This window comes from Cervus canadensis, chromosome 10 (assembly GCF_019320065.1).
Source record: "Cervus canadensis isolate Bull #8, Minnesota chromosome 10, ASM1932006v1, whole genome shotgun sequence".
In the NCBI taxonomy this organism is placed as follows: domain Eukaryota; kingdom Metazoa; phylum Chordata; class Mammalia; order Artiodactyla; family Cervidae; genus Cervus; species Cervus canadensis.
This window is the reverse complement of record NC_057395.1, coordinates 2,210,712-2,232,718: the sequence shown is the minus strand read 5'-3', so window position 1 is coordinate 2,232,718 and position 22,007 is coordinate 2,210,712. Positions and strand designations below refer to the sequence as shown.

General features: G+C 42.9%; 1 protein-coding gene across 3 annotated transcripts in view; it reads right to left on the bottom strand.

Annotated features, from left to right (window-relative positions):
• CCNY (cyclin Y) overlaps window positions 1-22,007 on the bottom strand; it is a 106,545-nt gene that overhangs the window by 12,907 nt on the left and 71,631 nt on the right. For all 3 annotated transcript variants that reach the window (XM_043478423.1, XM_043478424.1, XM_043478422.1), the window contains exons 3-5: window positions 19,709-19,743; window positions 13,260-13,360; window positions 307-342 (exon numbers count right to left, since the gene is read on the bottom strand). In XM_043478423.1, the coding sequence (XP_043334358.1) occupies window positions 307-342; window positions 13,260-13,360; window positions 19,709-19,743 (172 nt within the window). The remainder of the gene's footprint in view (window positions 1-306; window positions 343-13,259; window positions 13,361-19,708; window positions 19,744-22,007) is intronic.

Sequence of the window (22,007 nt, the reverse complement as noted above, 5' to 3'; positions counted from 1 at the left end):
AACTTGTTAAAATATCTTATAAAAGACAGAATGTTTAAGTGAATGACACAGAAAATAAAGTCAAGAGGAGGTGAATACTGTCAAGAAACTCTGTTCTCTTTTGCTGACTTCATTTGGTTTCCTCTGACTCAGAAGCAGTTCAGTAATTCTCTGGGAGGTGTGGATAACCCTAACCTTTACAGATTCTATGAAAGTGAGATAAGAATACAAAACTCAAAGGTTGAGGCAACTAGAACGCAATAGGAAAAATGTCACAGCAGATAATGTGTGATGGTTTCAGCACAAAATTAAACAAAATCCACATACCTGTTTTTGATGTGGTAATATATTGCGAGAGCTACACTGTAAAATAAAATGCAGGAGTTCAGTGTTTCATAAGCATATTCAAGATGCTGTATTTTCTCTGGCATCAGTCTGATCATAAATATTTAAAACTTAAGTAAAATGATCCATCTGAACAGCCCCCATTTAATTCAGAATGCTGATTAGGAATATGCACTCTTCAAAGTAAATCAATCAGGTATTTATACCCAGCAGTTATTAAATCTTTTCCATAAACACCAAAATTTTGTGATATTCAGAAATAAATTTCTCTATCTGAAATTTTAAGTTTCCTCACTTTATAATACAGTCATTATGTAAAAATTAAGTGATGAAATAAAACTTCTCTAGAGTTCTCCCAATTCAGCACCTGCTATTTTAGAAAATCAGTGGTTTCTTTATAACTGCTGGAAAAATGTGAATATTACCCACAGTGGTTTATCATTTTTTCTCTTAAAATCAATAACCTCTTGGCAGTCTGCCTAACTTATTCATTCATCTGCTGAAATGGTACTTACCTCTTATTTGTAATACCTTATACTTTAATACCTTAAAATTTCATTTTACATTTTAAAAGAATTTAATGAAGACATTCCCATCCCCTGAATTTTCTTCAAGTACCGTTTCTCTGATTATAAAAAGATATATTCATATTTAGAAAATTTTGGAAAATAAAAGTATACAGAAAATAATTCCTCTGCCCAAAGATGATTACGACCAGCCTGAGATACAGAGACATCTATTCCTGGTTACCTATAAATTATGTGTGTAAGCAAGCAGGCTGGCATCCCACTTTCATCCTCATTAACATGTTTCTTATCATTAAAATATTACTCAAATATACAACTTTAAATGGCTGACTATATTCCATATTCCACCATACTGCTGAATAATTTATTAACTATTTCCCTGTTCTTGAACATTTAAGTTGTTTATAGTATTTTGCAATTATGATTAACACCATAATATTCCCACAAATAAACATTCTATGACCTACAACTCTTACTATTTTCACAAGAAAACATCCTGTAATTGGAAATAGGAGCTCCAAGGTCATAAATAATTGTAAGGCTCCCCCCAAACATACCTCCCAATATCTTTGCAGAAAAGCTGTACCAGTGTACACCTCCTCACCAGTGTCTGTCTCACTTTACCTTCACCAATGCTCACCTTGAATGTTTAGAAAAAATGTTCTCCAGCTGGATAGGGTAAAAAGGGTAACTGCTTTCAACCTGAGTTTCTTTGATCACCTATCAAGTGGGCAGGGTTATTTAGGTTGAACTGCCCAATGTTTTTATTACTTCCTCCTTTGTAACCTGTCTAGATCCTTCCACAGTTTTAAAATTTATTGAGGAGGCCATTTTTTTTTTTTTTTTTTTAAGCTTCTAAAGAACATAGCTAACTGGCTGCATCAGCTTGTGCTCTGGTCTCTGAGCCCAGGAACTGCCACCCAGGGCCCCAACATGGAGCCAGCAGACTGAGCCCCAGACACCTCCCCTCACTCGGAGTTGCCCACTTAGAGCCCGGGCAGGCACGCTGGACTCCGAGCGGCCCAGATGTTCACCCACGCCCTGACACAACAGCAGCTCATCTCACTCTGCCCAAAGAGAGCATGTTCTCCCAAATCTCTCTTTCTGGATCTATGAATTCAAGAGATTTTAGTTAAGTGTGGAAAGTATTCCTGAGCAAGTGTAATATATTTGTTCTCCTAACATCCTGAAAAGTGTCTAAGCTGATGAAGGAATTGTAATTGGAGTGAAGGGACTTCAAAAGTTTAAAAAATAATAGTACAGTTTTCAAAGTGCCTTGACATGTACCTAAAAAGCCCTGCCATGGGAAATAATAAATGTTACCGATTCTATTTTATAAATGAGAAAATTCAGGTAAATATATCAGATGTCATGATTTCTGACATATAATGGATTTGTGCCCTTTCAGTCTATAACGCTGCCTCTGGAAAAAAGGAAGAGATGCTGTTTTATTCATTTAAAAGTCACGCTGTGATGATTAAATTGAATGTTTCATATGATTGGGTTTGGTAAAGTGATTACTTTAATTGCTTTAATTGGCTGAGGAAAAAATATGGTCCCTGCTTTCCCCATCATAGGAAAAACATCACTGGACTGAAGTCAGACTAGCTGGGCTCAAAACCTGGCTCCTTCATCAGTTAGAGTTCATCCACCCCTCAGAGCATTCACTTCCTTGGACAATTCAACCTGCATCACAGAGTGGTTATTACAATCAAATGAAGTAAATAAAAGCATGATCTCAAATATATAGTTCTCAAATGAAAGTTACTATTAGTAGCTGTTATTGTCCTATGAATGATTCCACCTCTGGAGGTCTTCCGGCCTCTGTGGAGGGAGTCTCAGGGCCCCAGATTACTACTATCTCCCATATCTCCAGAGCCGAAAGCCAGGTTGGATGTTATCATGACTCACACCCCCGTGAAACACAGGGATGCTCGGAAGGCCAATGTCCACTCAAGGTCAAACCCCGAAAGTGAGAAAACCAAGCTGAGGATGCACATGTGGTCCAGCTCCACCAGCCAGTTCAGCGGGTCACCGTGAAAGAAGTAAGCAACTCTTGGAGGCAAACCCTGGCCAGCTGGAAACGGAATCAATCCCAGGCTTCACTCGCAATGGCCAGCTTGGGAGGCCTGGCCACTCTGCCACGTCCTCAGAACTGGTGAGGTCTCCCAGGACAGGCAGACCAGAGGGCTGGAGCAACTGCCCTAGTTGCAGAGCCAGGAGGAAAGGGGAGCCTGGAAGGAAGAGATGCTATGTTCTTGCCCAGGAAAACAAAACCCATTTCTGACGGCTAGCACCCTAACCTAGAGCTAGGTCAGAAGTGCCGGGTTCTGGAAGGTGTACGAAGCTGCTCCGACCCTGAGGCCAGGGGCCATTCATGGCGTGCGCAGCTGCGAACAGCTCCTCACCACCTGCACCCGTCCTCTGAGCACCAGCCCCATGCCTGTACACAAATGGGGGCCTGGGGTGGTTACAGGGGCACCGGGGTGGATGGCAAACTCTGAATTCTTACCACAGCTATCAGCACTCAGGGGAAAGATGGGAAAAATCAAGTTCTCAGGGAAGATATCAATGCCTGTGAAAACAATGAACACAGAATTGTGTGCAAACCTGTCACACATTTGCTTCTCTTTGGCCGTTCAACCCTCCACCCATTCCCTAATCAGAATGTGCAAATACGTTTGCTCTTTGGGCAATCCCCAGTTTACAAAAGAGTTTTCTTTTCTTTTTTTTTTAAATATGAATTTTATTTCACAGTACCTTTCAGTTCCTGGATTTCCATTTGGGTCTTTTTGTAACTTTACTCTTTTTTCTGGCTGCACCAACCAGGGATTGAACCTAGGTCACAGCCATGAAAAGCCCAGAATCCTGACCAGTAGGCCACCGGGGAACTCCCCAGAGGGTTTTCTTCTAAAATTAGCTTACAAAGCACTTGTTAGAACCCAGAGCTTTTCTCAAAGGTCAAATGTGGTTAACAGAAGGTGAGTTCAGCCCAAGAATGCCCACTCTGCCCATAGGACGCTGAATGACTGATTAGTGAGTTTGTATCAATTTTAACATCTTGGGGGAGGAGGCCACAGGGGCCTTGGCAAGTGTGGGACAAGATTAGGCTGAATTTCAGAACAGGAGGGCATTCACACCTCGCACACCCTGCCCCTCTTCCTGTTCCCCTTGTGTGGGCAAAGGCCTTGGCTAAAGTCACCCAGGTCCGCTAACACCTCTCAAAATGACCATCACCAAGTCATGTGTGACATACCGGATTTACAGGGAAGGATTCTGATGGTATGTTTACAGTTAGGGTTCACCCTGCCAAGCTCTCAGATCCAAAATGGACATTTTTAAAAACAGGGCACATTTTAAAACAAATAAGCTACTGACTAAAAGCATCTCAAATCTGGGTGGTGTCCCGGGAAGCCACAGCGTCCACACTGGACTCTTCCTCTTGACACTCAACCTTCACCACTGGTCCAGCTTTCCAGCTTCTCTTCCTTTTTTTTTTTTTTGGCATTTATTTATTTTTTATTGAAGGATACTTGCTTTACAGAATTTTCCTGTTTTCTGTCAAATCCCAACATGAATCAGCCAAAGTTATACATATCTCCCCTCCCTTCTGAGCCTCCCTCCCCTCTCCCGCCCCACCCCACCCCCTAGGCTGACACAGAGCCCCTGTCAGAGTTTCCTGAGCCACACAGCAAATTCCCGTTGGCTGTCTATTTTACATATGGTATGTAAGTTTCCATGTTACTCTTTTCCATCCATCTCACCCTCTCTTCCCCTCTCCCAATGTCCACAAGTCTATTCTCTATGTCTATCTCTCCACTGCTGCCCTGTAAGTAAATTCTTCAGTACCATTTTTCTAGATTCCATATATATGCATTAGAATACAATATTTATCTTTTTCTTTCTGACTTACTTCACTCTGTATAACAGGTTCTAGGTTCATCCACCTCATTAGAACTGACTCAAAGGCGCTCCTTTTTATAGCTGAGTAATATTCCATTGTGTATCTGCACCACAACTTCTTCATTCATTCATCGGTCGATGGACATCTAGGTTACTTCCATGTTCTAGCTATTCCAATAGTGTTGCAGTGAATAATGGGATACATGTGTCTTTAAATTTTGGTTTCCTCAGGGTATATATGCCTAGGAGTGGGATTCTGGGTCATATGGTGGTTTTATTCCTAATTTTTAAAGGAATCTCCATACCGTCCTCCATAGTAGCTGAATCAATTTATTATATTCCCACCAACAGAGCAAGGGGTTCCCTTTTCTCCACACCCTTCTCCAGCATTTATTGTTTGCAGACTTTTTAACGATGGCCATTCTGACTGGTGTAAGGTGATATCTCATTTTAGTTTTGATTTGCATTTCTCTAATAAAAGAGCTATGCTGAGCATCTTTTTCATGTTTGTTAGTCATCTATATGTCTTCTGTGGAGAAATGCCTGTTTAGGTCTTTTTCCCACTTTGATTGGGTTGCTTGTTTTTCTGGTATTGAGTTGTATGAGCTGCTTGTACATTTCAGAAAGTAATCCTTTGTCATTTGTTTCATTTGCTTTTACCCCAGACAACATTCTGAGGGTTGTCTTTTCAGCTTGCTTAGTGTTTCCTTTGCTGTGCAAAAGCTTTTAAGTTTAGTCAGGTCCCACTTGTTTACTTTTGTTTTTATTTCCATTACTCTAGGAGGTGAGTCACATAGGATCTTGCTTTGAAAACTTATGTCATCTGCCTGTTTTCCTCTAAGGGCTTTTATAGTTTCTGGTCTTAAATTTAGGTCTTTAATCCATTTTGAGTTTATCTTTGTGTATGGTGTTAGGAAGTGTTCTATTTTCATTCTTTTACATGTAGTTCTCTAGTTTCTTCAGCACCATTTATTGAAGAAGCTGTCTGCTCCATTGTATATTCTTGCCTCCTTTGTCAAAAATAAGGTACCCATAGGTGCATGGGTTTATTTCTGCACTTTCTATCTTGTTCCATTGGTGTATATTTCTGTTTTTGTGACAGTACCATACTGTCTTGATGACTGTAGTTTTGTGGTATAATCTGAAGTCAGGAAGGTTGATTCCACCAGCTCCATTCTTCTTTCTCAAGACTGCTTTGGCTATTTGGGGTCTTTTGTGTTTTCATATGAATTGTGAAATCTTTTGTTCTAGTTCTGTGAAAAATGGCATTGGTAATTTGACAGGGATCACACTGAATCTGTAGACTGTGTTTGGTAGTATAGCCATTTTCACAATATTGATTCTTCCTACCCAGGAACATGGAATATCTCTCCATCTGTTTAATGTCATCTTTGATTTCTTTCATTAGTGTCTTATAATTTTTTGTGTACAATTCTTTTGTCTCCTTAAGTTCAGATGAGTTGCTTAGTTGTGTCCGACTCTTTGTGACCCCATGGACTGCAGCATGCCAGGCCTCCCTGTCCATCACCAACTCCTGGAGTTTACTCAAACTCATGTCCATTGAGTCGGTGATGCCATCCAACTATCTCATCCTCTGTTGTCCCCTTCTCCTCCCGCCTTCAACCTTTCCCAGCATCAGGGTCTTTTCAAATGAGTCAGTTCTTCGCATCAAGTGGCCAAAGTATTGGAGTTTCAGCTTCAACATTAGTCCTTCCAGTGAATATTCAGGACTGATTGATTTCCTTTAGGATGGACTGGTTGGATCTCCTTGCAGTCCAAGTGACTCTCAAGAGTTTTTTCCAACACCACAGTTCAAAAGCATCAATTCTTCAGTGCTCAACTTTATAGTCCAACTCTCACATCCATAAATGACCACTGGAAAAACCATAGCCTTGACTAGACAGACCTTTGTTGGCAAAGTAATGTCTCTGCTTTTTAATATGCTGTCTGGGTTGGTCATAACTTTTCTTCCAAGGAGCAAGCGTCTTTTAATTTCATGGCTGCAGTCACCATCTGCAGTGATTCTGGAGCCCAAAAAACTAACCTCTGCCACTGTTTCATTGTTTCCCCAACTATTTGCCATGAAGTGATGGAACCAGACGCCATGATCTTAGTTTTCTGAATGCTGAGCTTTAAGTCAACTTTTTCACTCTTTTTCACTTTCATCAAGAGGATCTTTATTTCTTCTTTTCTTTCTGTGATAAGGGTGGTGTCATCTGCATATCTGATGTTATTGATATTTCTCCCAGCAATCCTGATTCCAGCTTGTGCTTCTTCCAGCCCAGTGTTTCTCATGATGTACTCTGCATAAAAGTGAAATAAGCAGGGTGACAATATACAGCCTTGACGTACTCCTTTTCCCATTTGGAACCTGTCTGTTGTTCCATGTCCAGTTCTAACTGTTGCTTCCTGACCTGCATACAGGTTTCTCAAGAGGCAGGTCAGGTGGTCTGGTATTCCCATCTCTTTCAGAATTTTCAACAGTTTGTTGTGATTCATACAGTCAAAGGCTTTGGCATAGTCAATAAAGCAGAAATAGATGTTTTTCTGGAACTCTCTCTTTTTCAATGATCCAATAGATGTTGGCAATTTGATCTCTGGTTCCTCTGCCTTTTCTAAATCCAGCTTGAACATCTGGAAGTTCTTGGTTCATGTACTGTTGAAGCCTGGCTTGGAGAATTTTGAGAATTACTTTGCTAGCATGTGAGATGAGTGCAATTGTGTGGTAGGTTGAACATTCTTTGGCATCGCCTTTCTTTGGGATTAGAATGAAAACTGCCCTTTTCCAGTCCTGTGGCCACTGCTGAGTTTTCCAAATTTGCTGGCATACTGATTGCACCACTGTAACAGCATCATCTTTTAGGATTTGAAGTAGCTCAACTGGAATTCCATCACCTCCACTAGCTTTGTTCGTAATGATGTTTCCTAAGGCCCACTCGACTTCACATTCCAGGATGTATGGATCTAGGTGAGTGATCACACCATCGTGATTATCTGGGCCTTGAAGATCTTTTTTGTATAGTTCTTCTGTGTATTCTTGCCACCTCTTCTTAATGTCTTCTGCTTCTGTTAGGTCCATACCATTTTTATTCTTTATTGAGCCCATCTTTGCATGAAATGTTCCCTTGATGTATCTAATTTTCTTGAAGAGAAATTAGGTATTTCTAATTTTCTGGAAAAGATCTCTAGCCTTTCCCATTCTATTGTTTCCCTCTATTTTTTGCACTGATCACTGAGGAAGGCTTTCTTATCTCTCCTTGCTATTCTTTGGAACTCTGCATTCAAATGGGTATATCTTTCCTTTTCTCCTTTGCTTTTCACTTCTCTTCTTTTCACAGCTATTTGTAAGGCCTCCTCAGACAACCATTTTGCCTTTATGCATTTCTTTTTCTTGGGGGTGGTCTTGATCACTGCCTCCTGTACAATGTCACGAACCTCTGTCCATAGTTCTTCAGGCACTCTATCAAACTCTATCAAATCTAATCCCTTGAATCTATTTGTCACTTCCACTGTATAATCGTAAGGGATTTGATTTAGGTCATACCTGAATGGTCTAGTGGTTTTCCCTACTTTCTTCAATTTAAGTCTGAATTTGGCAATAAGGTTTTCCTTTTTGTGTTGTCTTTGTCTGGTTTTGGTATCAGGGTGATGGTGGCCTTGTAGAATGAGTTTGGAAGTGTTCCTTCCTCTGCAATATTTTGCAAGAGTTTTAGAAGGATAGGCATTAGCTCTTCTCTAAATGTCTGACAGAACTCTCCTGTGAAGCCATCTGGTCCTAGGCTTTTGTTTTTGGGGAGATTTTTGATCACAGTTTCAATTTCCGTGCTTATAACTGGGTTGTTCATAATTTCTATTTCTTCCTGGAAGATTGAACTTTTCTAAGAATCTGTCCATTTCTTCCAGGTTATCCATTTTATTGCCATACAGTTGTTCACAGTAGTCTCTTATCTTATAATCCTTTGTGTTCCTGCACTGTCCATTGTAATCTCTTTTTCATTTCTAATTTTGTTGACCTGATGATTTCTTGATGAGTCTGGCTAAAGGTCTGTCAAGTTTGTTTATCTTCTTAATGAACCAGCTTTTCGTTTTATTAATCTTTACTATTGTTTCTTTCATTTCTTTTTCACTTATTTCTGCTCAGATCTTTATCATTGCTCTCCTCCTACTAATTTTGGGGGTTTTTTGTTGTTCTTTTTCCAATTGTTTTATGTGTAAAGTTAGGTTGTCTATTCAATGTTTCTCTTGTTTCTTGAGGTAGGAGTGTATTGTTATAAACTTCCCTCTTAGAACTGCTTTTGCTGCATCCCATAGGTTTTGAGTTGTCGTGTTTTCATTGTCATTTGTTTCTAGAAGTTTTTTTATTTCCCTTTTTATTTCTTCAGTAACCTGTTGGTTATTTAGAAATGTGTTGTTTAATCTCCATGTGTTTGTGTTTCTTACAGTTTTTTTCTTATAATTGATATCTAGTCTCATAGCATCATGGTTGGAGAAGATGCTTGATACAATTTCAATTTTCTTAAATTTAATGAGGTTTGATTTGTGACCCAAGATGTGGTCTATCCTGGAGAATGTTCCATGTGCACTTGAGAAGGTGTATTCTTCTGCATTTAGATGGAATGTCCTAAAGATATCAATGAGATCCACCTCATCTAATATATCATTTAAGACTTGTGTTTCCTTATTAATTTTGTTTTGATGATCTGTCCAGTGGTGTGAGTGGGGTCTCCTACTATTATTGTGTTACTGTCAATTTCTCCTTTTGTATCTGTTAATGTTTGTCTTATGTATTGAGGTGCTCCTATGCTGGGTACATAGATATTGTTATGTCATCCTCTTGGACTGATCCCCTGATCATTATGTAGCATCTGTCCTTATCTTTTGTGATCTTCTTTATTCTAAGGTCTCTTTTGTCTGATGTGAGAACTGCTACTCCAGGTTTCTTTTGCTTCCTATTTGCATGGAATATATTTTTCCATCCTCTCACTTTCAGTCTTATGTGGCTTGAAGTCTGAAGTGGATTTCTTGTAGACAGCATATATATGGGTCTTGTTTTTGTATCCACTTAGCCAGTGTGTGTCTTTTGGTTGGAGCATTTAATCCATTTACATTTAAAGTAATTATTGATATATATGTTCCTATTGCCATTTTCTTAATTGTTTGGGGTTGACTTTGTAGATCTCGTTCCTTCTCTTGTATTTCTTGACTATATAAAAGTCCCTTTAACATTTGTTGTAAAGCTGGTTTCGTGGTATTGAATTCTCTTAACTTTTGCTTGTCTGAAAAGCTTTTTATTTCTCCACCAATTTTGAATGAGATCCTTGCCGGGTACAGTAATCTTGGTTGTAGCTTTTTCCCTTTCAGTAGTTCAAATATAGCCTGCCATTCCCTTCTGGCCTTTCAGAACTCTGCTCTTTTCAGCAGAGTTTCTGCTGAAAGATCCAGCTGTTAAACGTATGGTGTTTCCCTTGTATGTGACTTGTTGCTTTCCCCTTGTTGCTTTTAATATTCTTTCTTTGTGTTTAGCCTTTGTTAGTTTGATTAGTATGTGTCTTAGCATGTTTCTCCTTGGGTTTACCCTATATGGGACTCTCTGTGCCTCTTGGACTTGATTTGATGATTTCCTTTTCCATCTTGGGGAAATTTCAACTATAATCTCTTCAAAAATTTTCTCATAGCCTTTCTTTTTCTTGTCTTCTTCTAGGACCCCTATAATTCGAATGTTTGTGCTTTTGATATTGTCCCAGAGGTCTCTAAGGCTATCCTCAGTTCTTTTCATTCTTTTCATTTTACTCTGCTCTTCAGAAGTTATTTCCACCATTTTATCTTCCAGCTCACTGATTTGTTCTTCTGCTTCAAATTCAAGAGTATTTTTAATTTCAGTAATTGTGTTGTCTCTGTATGTTTATTCTTTAAGTCTTCAAGGTCTTTGTTAATTGATTTTTGCATTTTTCCCCATTTTGATTTCAAGGTTTTTGATCATCTTTACTATCATTTTCTGAATTCTTTTTCAGGTAGTTTGCCTATTTCCTCTTCATTTATTTGCACTTTTGTGTTTCTAATTTGGTCCTTCATCTGTGTAGTATTTCTCTGCCTTTTCATTATTTTTTTTTAAACTTATTGTGTTTGAGGTCTCCTTTTCCCTGGCTTTAAGGTTGAATTCTTTCTTCCTTTAGGTTTCTGCCCTCCTAAGGCTGGTACTGTGGTTTGTGTAATTTTCGTATAGGTTGAGATTTGTGGTGAGCTTTTGTTTGTTCTTCCACTGATGGGCAAGGCTGAGCGAAGTGGTAATCCTGTCTGCTGATGACTGAGTGTTATTTTCGTTTTGTTTGTTGTTTAGATGGGGCGTCCTGCAAAGGGTGCTACTGGTGGTTGCGTGATGCCGGGTCTCATATTCAAGTGGTTTCCTTTGTGTGAGTTCTCACTATTTGATGCTCTCTAGGGTCAGTTCTCTGGTAGTCAAGGGTCTTGGAGTCAGTGCTCCCACTCTAAAGGCTCAGGGCTTGATGTCTTCATGTCCTTCTTCATCCGAGTCCATGAGTAGTTTCATTGCTTGTTGCAACAAGAAGAAAACCCACCAATGGGGAACTATGGGCATCTCAGTAAGAGGGTGTTAGAGTGTACAGCACAGGGAACTCTACTTGGGGCTCTCTGGTGACCACTTTAAGCACATAATCAACATCACAACATCACAATAATGAGACAAACTGATACCATATACCAGTTGTCAGTGTTTACAACGAGGAGAGACCAAGTTGATGTGATATGTTTTCTAGAAGAATCCAGCATCTGTGGTAGTTCTTAAGACAGGTTAAGTTTTCACTTTTTTTTTGCAGACACAAGTCACAACCTAATGAGACCGAGGGTGTCAGGTTGGATGTTCCACCTTTGTGTGGGAGACCCTTCTCTTCCTCTTGGTATTAACCACAGGTGACACCTTCAAGGGAACTGGAAGGTAGAGATCCACAGACATCGGGGTCCTCAGCCTTGGCTACCCATGAAACCCTCCTGGAGGGGCTGACAATCCAGATCCCGTATCTGGTGACTGGGATCACCAGATCCCTGCGAGGACCTCACAGGTGCAGTATGGCTAAAACTGCTGATGCACAAACCACACACACGACTTTGGAGCTGGCACCTCCCAGACTCAATACCGAAGTATCCAACTGTCACCCAGATTTCCTGCTGGGCCCCCGAGTGTCTGTGTCACAACCAGGGGCAGTGTGAAGTCATCAGCAGGGGAAGTGCTGAGCAACAGAGTCGGAGGCCCAGGAAACCCACTGGCCCCGGAAGGCGGGTCTCAGACCCCAGGGAGGCTGGGCTCCAGGGCTGGAGTGGGTGCTAGCTACCAGGTCTCCAGGTTCCCACCCCCCAGCACCTCTCGTTCCTGGCATGAAGCTCCCAGGGCAGAACAGTGGAGCGAGGGCACACACGGTCCCCTAGCTGTGAGTGTCCACCATGGGGTGATGCCCACTGGTCACCACCACACCCTCTATCACCAATGGAACAAAGGAAGAAGCTACATTCCCATTTAGAACTTTGAGACATACAACCCACCCAACTCTCCAGGTGGGCCCAACTCCCACCTTCTCCCTTGAGGGGACACTGTCCATAGAAGACCATCCCTGTCTCCACTGCCTGGCAGGCCTAACACTGTCACATATGGGCATGTGCAGGAAAGGGTTTCTAGACCTGGAGGCCTGGCCCAATGGAACAGAAAGCATCTTATTTAGAAAGCAAACACTCACTGCACAGGATGGCACAGTGAGCTTTTAAATGTGAATTCTCTCTAAATGAGTACAGAGACAAAATACCCCAGGTTTTTCACAGTTAAGCCTAGACCAGATCCCCAGCAAATGGGTCTCTGTAACCTCAGTCAAGGCTTTCTACTACAATGCTGAGGGGCACACTTCAGGAAAAACCAGTGTTCTGGCCCTCCCACCTCCCACTTTAAAATAAGGGAGCTGAAGCCCAAAGGGAAAGATTTTAATCCAAAGACTCCCCTTCCTCCCTTAAACCCCACTTTACAGCAGAAGCCCAAAGAAAAGGTCTTCATTCCCACCCTCCCTGCTGGGAAGGGAGCCAAGGTCAGAAGCCTGCTGTCCTTGCTCCAGACAAGCACACTTCCACGGTGACACGCCTGCTCTCTACTGCAGCCCCAAGTCAAAGTGGGACCCATCATATTCTGACAGTAAAATTCAAGCAGAGTTAGGCTGGGATGGAGTCCATATAAAGTGGGAAGGTAGAAAGCATGCACAAAAACAAAACTATGCTTAACTTACAATTTCAAGTCACTGAAAATTTTGGTCTTTTTTTGTAAATGGTAATACACATAAATATTTTTAAGACTTCCACATTTTAACTCCCAAAATCACATTTTTAAAAGACTCCCTGCCAATGTCCTCCCCCTCCCCAATCCTACCACTCACAGATCCCACAAACAAACAGTTAGCCAGCAGGTTAAGGAACAGAAAAGGCATTCAGTGAAGGAAAAATGTGTATACCCACCATTTAATTGTATACTTGAGGTTTGGTTGACTGACTGTGCTATCATCTAGGAAAATAGTCGAGCAGGAGCTGTATTTCCTCGCTATTTGTCCTGGAGGATGCTAGAAAAACAATGGTAACAAGACAAGAACAATTAAAAAGGGGCTCAAAATTCTTCCAAGGACCATCATCCCCTTCACCTTGAGACCAGCCTATAGAGGAAAAGTGTCTAACCGAGAAATGTTAACACTACCAGCAAGTACAGCACAAGACTCACTTTCTTCCTACAATGGAATTCCACGCTCTTCCATATAAAAAGTCACCACCACCACTCCCAGCCCCAAACCTCCGTCAGCTCAGCACACTCCCAAAATCGAGCACCAAGGGGTGTGCTGCAGAGCCCATAAAAATCACCAAGAAACAAGCAGCATGCGCTCATCTTGCCAGCAAAAGCCCATGCTGCAGGGGACAACCTGGTGTGAGGCGCCAGAATCAAGACAGGAGTCCACAGAACCCCTTTTTTCCTACCCCTGAGGTACAGTTGATTTGGGGACCATGGAAGATGCAGTCACTGTGAATTAAGAATCTCCTACTCTTCAATTTCAGGAGGTGAAGATGTAAAGAAAAAAGTACTCCTTCTTTAAGGGCAAAATACATTTTAAAGGTGAAAGTTATCTGATGTTTTGACAATATGACCAGTGGATGAGCTTCAGGCGGGGTGCCTGTGGCAGCTGTGCATCTGGTTCTCTCAGGCGGTGTAAGTTTGGAGCTCTTTGGAAAACTTCAGAACTGAGAAGTATACTTCTAAAACATACTGCTAGAGAAAACAGGATTTAAATCACACGCAGATGACATCTAATTGAATAGTAAGTAGATTTTTGGTAATTATGTGGGCAATGTGATTAGTAGATATCAATCTGGATCACTCTTGCTCAAAGCATACTAAAAAAAAAAAAAAATCAAATCATCCAAACCAGTTTCAACTGGCCTGGTGCTTTGCTGACAATCAAAAGCCTCATTTTCAGCAACCACAACAATTAATTCCTTAAGGATGATAACCCTGCCCTGACTCATCTGCCCGCCCCCAGGGAAGCACTCAGTACCCACGGTTTATGAACACGAAGGGAGCCTTAAAGCTCACCAGAGACCAAACGCCCTGTTTAACATTTAATTATTTAATAAGGTTTCCCATGTAATTAGGGCTTCCCTTGTGGCTCAGCTGGTAAAGAATCCGCCTGCATAAAAAAAAAAAAAAAAAAGAATCCGCCTGCAATGCGGGAGACCTGGGTTCGATCCCTGGGTTGGGATGATCCCCTGGAGAAGGGAAAGGCTACCCACTCCAGTATTCTGGCCTGGAGAATTCCATGGACTGTATAGTCCATGGGGTTGCAGAGTTGGACACGACTAAGCGACTTTCACTTTCCCATGTGATAAAGTTATGGAAATATGCAACAGCCTAAGAAACAGAAGACAGCATTATAAACAATCTTCCCCTCTTGCTAATCGTCACTCCTTGGGGCATACAGTTCCTAAAATCCCCGCCAGAGGGCACTGCACTACTGAATCGCTAGGACCCTCCTGAGCGTGGCTTTTACAAAGGCCATGTGGGTCAGGAGGAAATAACCAGAGTCAGGGAACTCAAAAGATAAGGCTTGTTCTTGGCCAGTGTGTTTAGGCACACATTGTTCTGTGCCTGTGTAAGATAAGGGCACCAAAAAAGCCTGTCAAGTTCAAGTTACCTGAGTGCAATTTTAACATGGCATTTTTCACATCTATCAAATTAATCATAATAGTTTCATTAAGACAAGCCGGAGGCATTAAAAACCATTTTGATCTCTTTTGTAGGTCAGGTAGCAATCACACTTAAGTCACAGATAAAAACTTGCAATCTAATAATAGCTATTAACATGTGTGGCAAGTTTTAAAAATCCTTATGAAATTTTCCCCACCAATGGAAAATCTACCTAAAACAGAAACCTCAACAGATATACTTAACACAAAAATTCAGTAATTAGTTGATATGTTAAAGAATCTTTAGAAATACAAGAAAATTATTATTTAGGAATAATCACAACAGTGACACAAAGGACAGCAATGACTGGCTTCTATTTGTGAGGTTTCTACTGTTTCCTCTGACACAAATTTCCTCAAGATGAAAACGTGATGGGAACAGCCAAGAGTAAATGGTTTCCCTAAGAAAACATGAGCACTAGAGTTAAGGGAGGAGGTCACAGAGTGGGCACTTCCTCGTCCTCCTTTCAGGAGTAGCAGTACCTTTGGGGTCACAGGGTTAACTGGAAACCAGCACCCCCCAGGGGCCGGTCCTGGCCTGGAGATCTGCCAGCTGTTAGCCTGAGCCCTCTAGGGCTGGTGTGCCAAAGGGGGTTGCCAACTCAGCTTTCTGACTCTTTGCAACACCATGGACTATAGCCCACCAGGCTCCTCTGACCATGGGATTTTCCAGGCAAGAATACTGGAGTGGCTAGCCGTTCCCTTCTCCAAGGGGTCTTCCCGACCCAGGGATGGAATTCTGGTCTCCTACAGTGCAGGCAGATTCGTTACCATCTGAGCCATCAGGGAAGCTCCCTTCAAACTGTTTAGTAATTTCTAAATTGAATATAAGTCCTTGGCATTGTTATAATGGGGTTACGTTTGAAACCGCATTTGGGCATTAAGCCATTTGCTGGATAGAAGGGCTACAAGGTTCACAGAATGTATACTTCTCTTGACATCCACCCCCCCACCAAAAAAAAAAAAAAAAAAGCTGAGAGAGCAAGGATCCCTCCACAGAAAGGCTTCTGTGCCCAGGGCAGCGCCCCTGCCTGGTTCCCTGTTTGAACTCTTGTGTGGCAGAGGCAGGCAGGGACTGTGCTCAATAAATCTGTACTCTGTTAAGAGCAAAGCTCCCAGAGAGGCAAAAAGGTTTAGAATTTTTAAAATTTCAGCTCCTGGATCACATTCACTTCATTCCTTAACTTCTATGGCTTAAAACTTACGAAAAAACTATACCCGTACTCAAAATACCAGAAAGACTTTGATCAGTTTTGCTACTGAATTTGGAAACACAAAATTTACCTACAAATCTAATGAGCAATAACAATAATAACATCAGCATACTCAGATGGTGCTAAAATCACTTCTGCAAATCACCTTCTGTTCAGTCCACTAGGTAAACAGGCGGACCAGGAGTCATTCTACGAGATCAGACAACTATGACTTCAAGACTTTTTCAAGGTCCCCCCCCTTTTATCAGCTAGTAGATTTAGGGCTTGAATAAAATTCTTTTGGCTCCAAGTCCAGCTCCAAATATGGCTCTTGCTAAACTGATAAAGAACGCTCTATATTCCTTTGCGAAGTTTTTATAGCTACCACCTGTCTCAATATTAAGACAAATAACTGTGATCATTTTGCTGAGGGTGAAGGAGGCTGGCCATTCAACTCTTGACTCACTCTGTTTTAATTTTTTCTTTAACTTAGAATGATCAATTCCCTTCAAGTACACTGTCATCAAAGGGAGGAGAACATCACGGAAAAATTAGGCTAAAGCAAAAGATGTGCGTTTTCCCTAAGTTTCAGGAGAGAGATTCCAGACTCTCAGCCACCGACAATGCCACCCACAATTTATAATCAGAGACTACCGCATCTTAATTAAAAGATTCATTAAAACAGCTAGCCAAAACTTCAGCAAATTTTAAGCAAGCTACGAACTTTAAATAAAGCCCTTTACGCAATCCTTGCTAAAATACCTAAGTGTCTCTATTGTAATCTATTAAATTTTCCTGTAACTGTTGATCTGATAATTACATCTAAAACATAGTGCTGATTAGAATATTAATCTTTATAATATGCCCTGGTTTAACTTACTGTTAAAACTCCCCCAAAGGGTTTATCCTCAAATAGCTTCAAGATTTAAAATCTATAACAATTCTTTTAGAAGAAGCTCCTTTTACTTTTTAAGTCTCTCTTGGCAGTTCTCATCCAGCGAGTGGTACCCTCTTTTCCAGGCAGGGGTTCCTTCCTTTGGCCCCTTCCTTGGAGGCGGTACCCAAAGGCAGCTTCCATCACTTGCTAGACTGTGTTACTGTACTGGAGCCAGAAAAGACCTTGTTTCTCTCCACCTGGTGGTAGCTATTTCCTGTTGTGACCATCACCCCTCACCTTTCCTCACATGGCTTACCTACACCCACTGTTTTTTCTTAAATAGTAGCCTCTTTAAAGATTGTCTTAGCAGCATGTACTAATAAGCAGGTTCTTCAGAAACTTGAAGGGTAAATTAAAAGAAACAACATCCCTCACAATAAAACAAAAAACACAACGGGTTTTATAAACAAGGGCAAAGAATAATGGTCATTCCAGAGTTCAACAACAAAAGAAATTACAAATGTTAGCTGGGGCCCCAATTCAGAAAACAGTGCTCTCTGTCTTCAGATAAAAAGCTAAACAACTTGTGTCCGGGTGGCGCTTGGAATGACTGTCTGAGGATTGAATGGCCCAGGCCAGCCCCCTGGGCCCCGGGCTGGCTCCACTGCTCGGATGGCTGATTCTCTGTGCCTCACTTTCCCCATATGGAAGACTGGAGTGACACACAGTACCTCCTGGACACAGTTATCAAGCACATTAAACTAAAGAACAGAGTCTGGCACAAACATGGTATAAAATGTTGGCTAGACTGTACTGATGATTATTATTACCACTTATCGTCTCTTTATTGCCCTAACTTATGACACTCAAGTGTCTCAAAACCTGAAAAGCACAGCTGGTTTATTAGCCTAATTGAACCTGCAGGTACTTCCACTCCAATCTACTTCAGTTGGTTGAAACGGCACATTCCAGTGGCTTCTCCCAGCGTGGGCAGAGCCGAGATGCTACTGTGCAATGTGGTCTGGAGGGCACGCTATTACCGGGGCATCTGTTGCATAAGGCAGCACAGAGATTTCTTTTATAGGAATGAGCACATCTGAGCACATTCCAGCAACTGTGCTTCCGCTCTTTGTGTCGGGGGGCGAGAGGCTGGCAGGAGTGAGAGGACACGCTGAGTCAGGGGGCATGGTGCAGGGCAGGTGCCAGGATGGTGTGCCGCAGAGCATGAGGTCGCGGGGCGTGGGGGAGACATGTGGGGCGTGTGGCTGGTACGAGGGCAGACCTCCCCTCCAGCCACTTGAATGCGGCTGCAGTGACCAGCAGAGGGGGTCTACAGGCTCCTGGGCAGACGTGCGAAGCGGGGGGCAGTGTTCTAGTGCCTCCGGCACGTGAAGAGATGGGAGTGAGGGCTTACAGAATGGGGTCAAACCTCCCACCTCTCTAGGTCCCGGCAGATACAGCTTTCAAAAAAAATAAAAAAGGGCATAGCAATTTCCAGCATATTTTCCTTAAGACATAGCTCATAATTTCACAGATGCTTCACACTGCTGTGGCAAAACCGTAGAGGGCCAGAAACAGGCCGTGAATTGCTGTAAGGATCTGATAAAAACCATAGGGCGTCTCTCCAACCCTGAGACCATTGCCTACGAAGGACTCAGCAACCTCCTACGGCCGAGCGTGGAGCCCTTTGGGTGCGGTTCAAGGGTCCAGCTATGAATTTCTTTTCAACAGCATTTTGCCCAGATTTTCAAAGGGCAGAAGAGGCAATACTATGGCTTTAAGTCTGTTTAGCACAAAGCTCCAGAGCCAAGTACTTCAAGATCCACAAATACTTAAATGTAGACAGTTTAGAAATCCTGAGAAAAACCCCTGAGAAATCAAATACATCATTCTCATTTTCAATACGAGAATTGATGGCATATACTTATTTGGTAACACACCTACTTCATCAAGAGGCCTAAGTTTAGAGGATTAGGAGGTGTGGCCATAGATCTCCTGGTGGCCGGGCACTACAGTCCTGAGGGGCGGCTTGAGGTCACCCCTGGGCAGGGTGGAGGGAGGCTGGCTGTACCCACTGATCAGAAGAGAAAGATCAAGGATCTTTATGCCTGGCCAGTAGGGCAGGGAGACGCTGCTCAGAATGGCCGAGAGACTAGAGCTGGGTTTTTTTTTAAATTCGTTTTAAAATTCAAGTGTTGTCAAGTTCATCCTTTCTTAGAGCATCGAAGGAACATGCAGACTCTGTTGGACCTATAAACAACAAGGGGGAAGAAAACATGTGTTTGCTTATTCAAATGGGACTGAGTTAGAAGACAGTCACTTGGGGGAAGGGAGGCAGGAAAGGACCTGTGGCATCTGATGCCGCACTATCCATGCACACCATCCCAGGAGCGGCAGCAGCCCGGGGCTTCAGGCCACACTGGCCCTGGCGATAAATGCCAAGCCGTGCCCGTCCAGCCACAGGCCAAACAAAGCACGAGTGCCCTGCAGCCTTCTTCACACTCTTCCACGTGCAGACAAGATTCATGGACCACTTCCCCACCGCACACACAGTGTGGATGGTCTCTGGACAGTTATTACGAAGAACACAGGGGAACAGTTCCACTTACGTGGTTAATGAAGAGACTCTTGCGCTTTTCTCTCACTGTGAAAACAAAAGATGCAACAGAAATGTTACACGCCTGCGTGCTAACCCCTGGCAGGTTGCTGAGGACGGGCCTCTGTGTCAAGGTCCCATCCTTCCACCAACCAACATATCCAGCTGCTCAATTATGACTTAAGAAATGATCTGCACACATGCAGATGTGACCTGTGCTGAGAGAGCAGAACATAAAACCACGGACACCGCAGCACCCAACAAGATCACTGCGCCATAGTGAACGGAGTGGTAACGGCTTTCCAGTAACTAAAGAAAACAGTAACTAGTAAAGCTCATAAAATTCTGCATGCAGCCACTAATTAAGATGGTCAACAAAAAGCAGGACTATCTATTTCTAACCAAAACAGACTCATAAAGGTCCATACTATTAGGGTGAAATATGACACGACCTGGTGACTAGACAACAAATGATAACAATACTACCCATAACTGGATGAAAATACAGGACACTGGACGTCGGAAGCATCACTGGAAACCAGTTACTCTCTGCGCCGGTGCTGGGGGGCCTCCCAGAGCACCCTGCCCCCTCAGGGAGGCCGAGCAAACTCACAACAAAAGCACCCCTTCTCAGAGACCATTCTCACGCTGCTGTGTGTGTGACGGGGTTAGCACCCCACCTTCGTTTCCCAGATCTCAATGTTTCTCAAAATGGGGGCCCTCAACCTCAAAGATGTAGAGGGGGGAGACAGGGAACCCAGAGGAGCTTTTTTAACAACCTAGTATCACTGAGTTTTGCATTTTCTTTCCTAAAAACTCCCTTTTGAGAGTATAGAGAGTAAGAGCTCAGTCAGTAAGATCCCCTGGAGAAGGGATAGGCTGCCCACTCCAGTATTCTGGGGCTTCCCTCGTGGCTCAGACAGTACAGAATCTGCCTGCAATGCATGAGACCCAGGTTTGATCCCTGGGTCAGGAAGACTCCCTGGAGAAGGGAATGGCAACCCACTCCAGTATTCTTGTCTGGGAAATCCGATGGACAGAGGAGCCTGGTGGGCAACAGTCCATGGGGTCTCAAAGAATCGGACACGACTGAATGACTGTGCACAGCACAGAGTAATAGTTGGACCACAAAGAACACACAGTGCTAAAGAAGTGATGCTTTCCAATTGTGGTGCTGGAGAAGACTTCTCAGAGTCGCTTGGACTGCAAGGAGATCAAACCAGTCCATCCGAAGGGAAATTAACCCTGAATATTCATTGGAAGGACTGATGCTGAAGCTGGAGAGCCAACACTTTGTCCACCTGATGTGAAGAGCTTACTCACTGGACAAGACCTTGATGCTGGGAAAGACTGAAGGCAGGAGAAGAAGGACAACAGAGGATGAGATGGTTGGATGGCATCACTGACCCAATGGTCATGAGTTTGAGCAAACTTGGGGAGATAGTGAAAGACAGCGAAGCCTAGCATGCTGCAGTCCATGGGGTCGCAGAGTCGGACAGGACTTAGTGACTGAACAACAACAACATAGTAATCAACACAGTTAATAAGCAGGTCACTGGAGAGAACAGAGATATATTTAAATCAAAAGGAACCTTAGCTGAAAGGAAAAGGGCAGGTGAGGCTCTTTCATTGAGTGTGGATGTGAGGTCCTTGCCTGTGAGGTGCTGCGCCTGGCGTGGAGAAGAGACCTGCGGCTGCTCCAGAGGGCATGCAGATGCTGCAGACCCCTTGTCCACGCTTTCTAGGCTCCTGAGAGTGTCAGGTCAGCCCAGCTGCCACCAATGACAATGGACGCGAGTGACAGTCATTCACAGGCTTTAGGGTGTTCTTTCCAGAAACTCCTTACTTTTAAGGAGCTCCCATAACCAGGTGAGAAAGTCTTACGATTAAGTGGACTCTAATTCCTCACTGTCAACAGAACTGAAGGAGATTAAGACTGAACTGCAGCGATTAGGAGGGATTCTGGATGATAAATCCCTTGGAGTTTTTAACACATAAACCAAGTAGCGTAGAACCTATGGATTCGTCAATGTTTCACCGCAAACACATCCCCTGAACGGGGGTGGCGGGAGGAAGAGCCTAGTGGGCAAGCGGAGGCAAAGAGGAGGAGGAGCAGGCACAGGAGGGTTCGTTTTGCAGGCTGGGAGACAGGGAACCGCACAGAGACGGTGTCGGGTCCTCTTCCTTGCTTTTAACCTGTGAGACTCAAGCAGATCCTTTACACTCAAAGAGAAGACCCAGCATTTGAGGAATGAAGGAAAAACAGAAGGACGAGAGCTGCCAACACCCCAACGATCGGTGGAGGAGGGCAG